General features: G+C 47.4%; 1 protein-coding gene across 1 annotated transcript in view; it reads right to left on the reverse strand.

The window, feature by feature from the left end:
• Nucleotides 1-247, reverse strand: part of LOC119594707 (vam6/Vps39-like protein) — a gene marked incomplete in the record, with an annotated part of 13,484 nt that overhangs the window by 8,697 nt on the left and 4,540 nt on the right. The window contains 1 exon segment of the mRNA XM_037943765.1: nt 14-194. Coding sequence (XP_037799693.1) covers nt 14-194 — 181 coding nt within the window.

A 247-nucleotide genomic window follows, 5' to 3' on the forward strand; every position in this document is an offset into this window, starting at 1 on the left:
ATGCAAAACCTACCCATGGCTAATGGCTGTTCAACCCATTTCAGTGTGTAGTTGCAAGTTGCATTTCCTTCTGCATCGACAAATATACTCTCCTTGTCGTGGGCCAGAGCTAGCTGCCCTCCATCTTCCATGCGTGCAATGAGGGGCTCCTGACTTCGGCCAGTTGCAAATAATTCCTTCTGTTCCCCTGTGAGCTGATTGTAATATGGGAGGACTGTTACCAAGTGCATGAATAAGAATTTGAGGC

Source organism: Penaeus monodon, chromosome 34, assembly GCF_015228065.2.
Source record: "Penaeus monodon isolate SGIC_2016 chromosome 34, NSTDA_Pmon_1, whole genome shotgun sequence".
NCBI classification, from domain to species: domain Eukaryota; kingdom Metazoa; phylum Arthropoda; class Malacostraca; order Decapoda; family Penaeidae; genus Penaeus; species Penaeus monodon.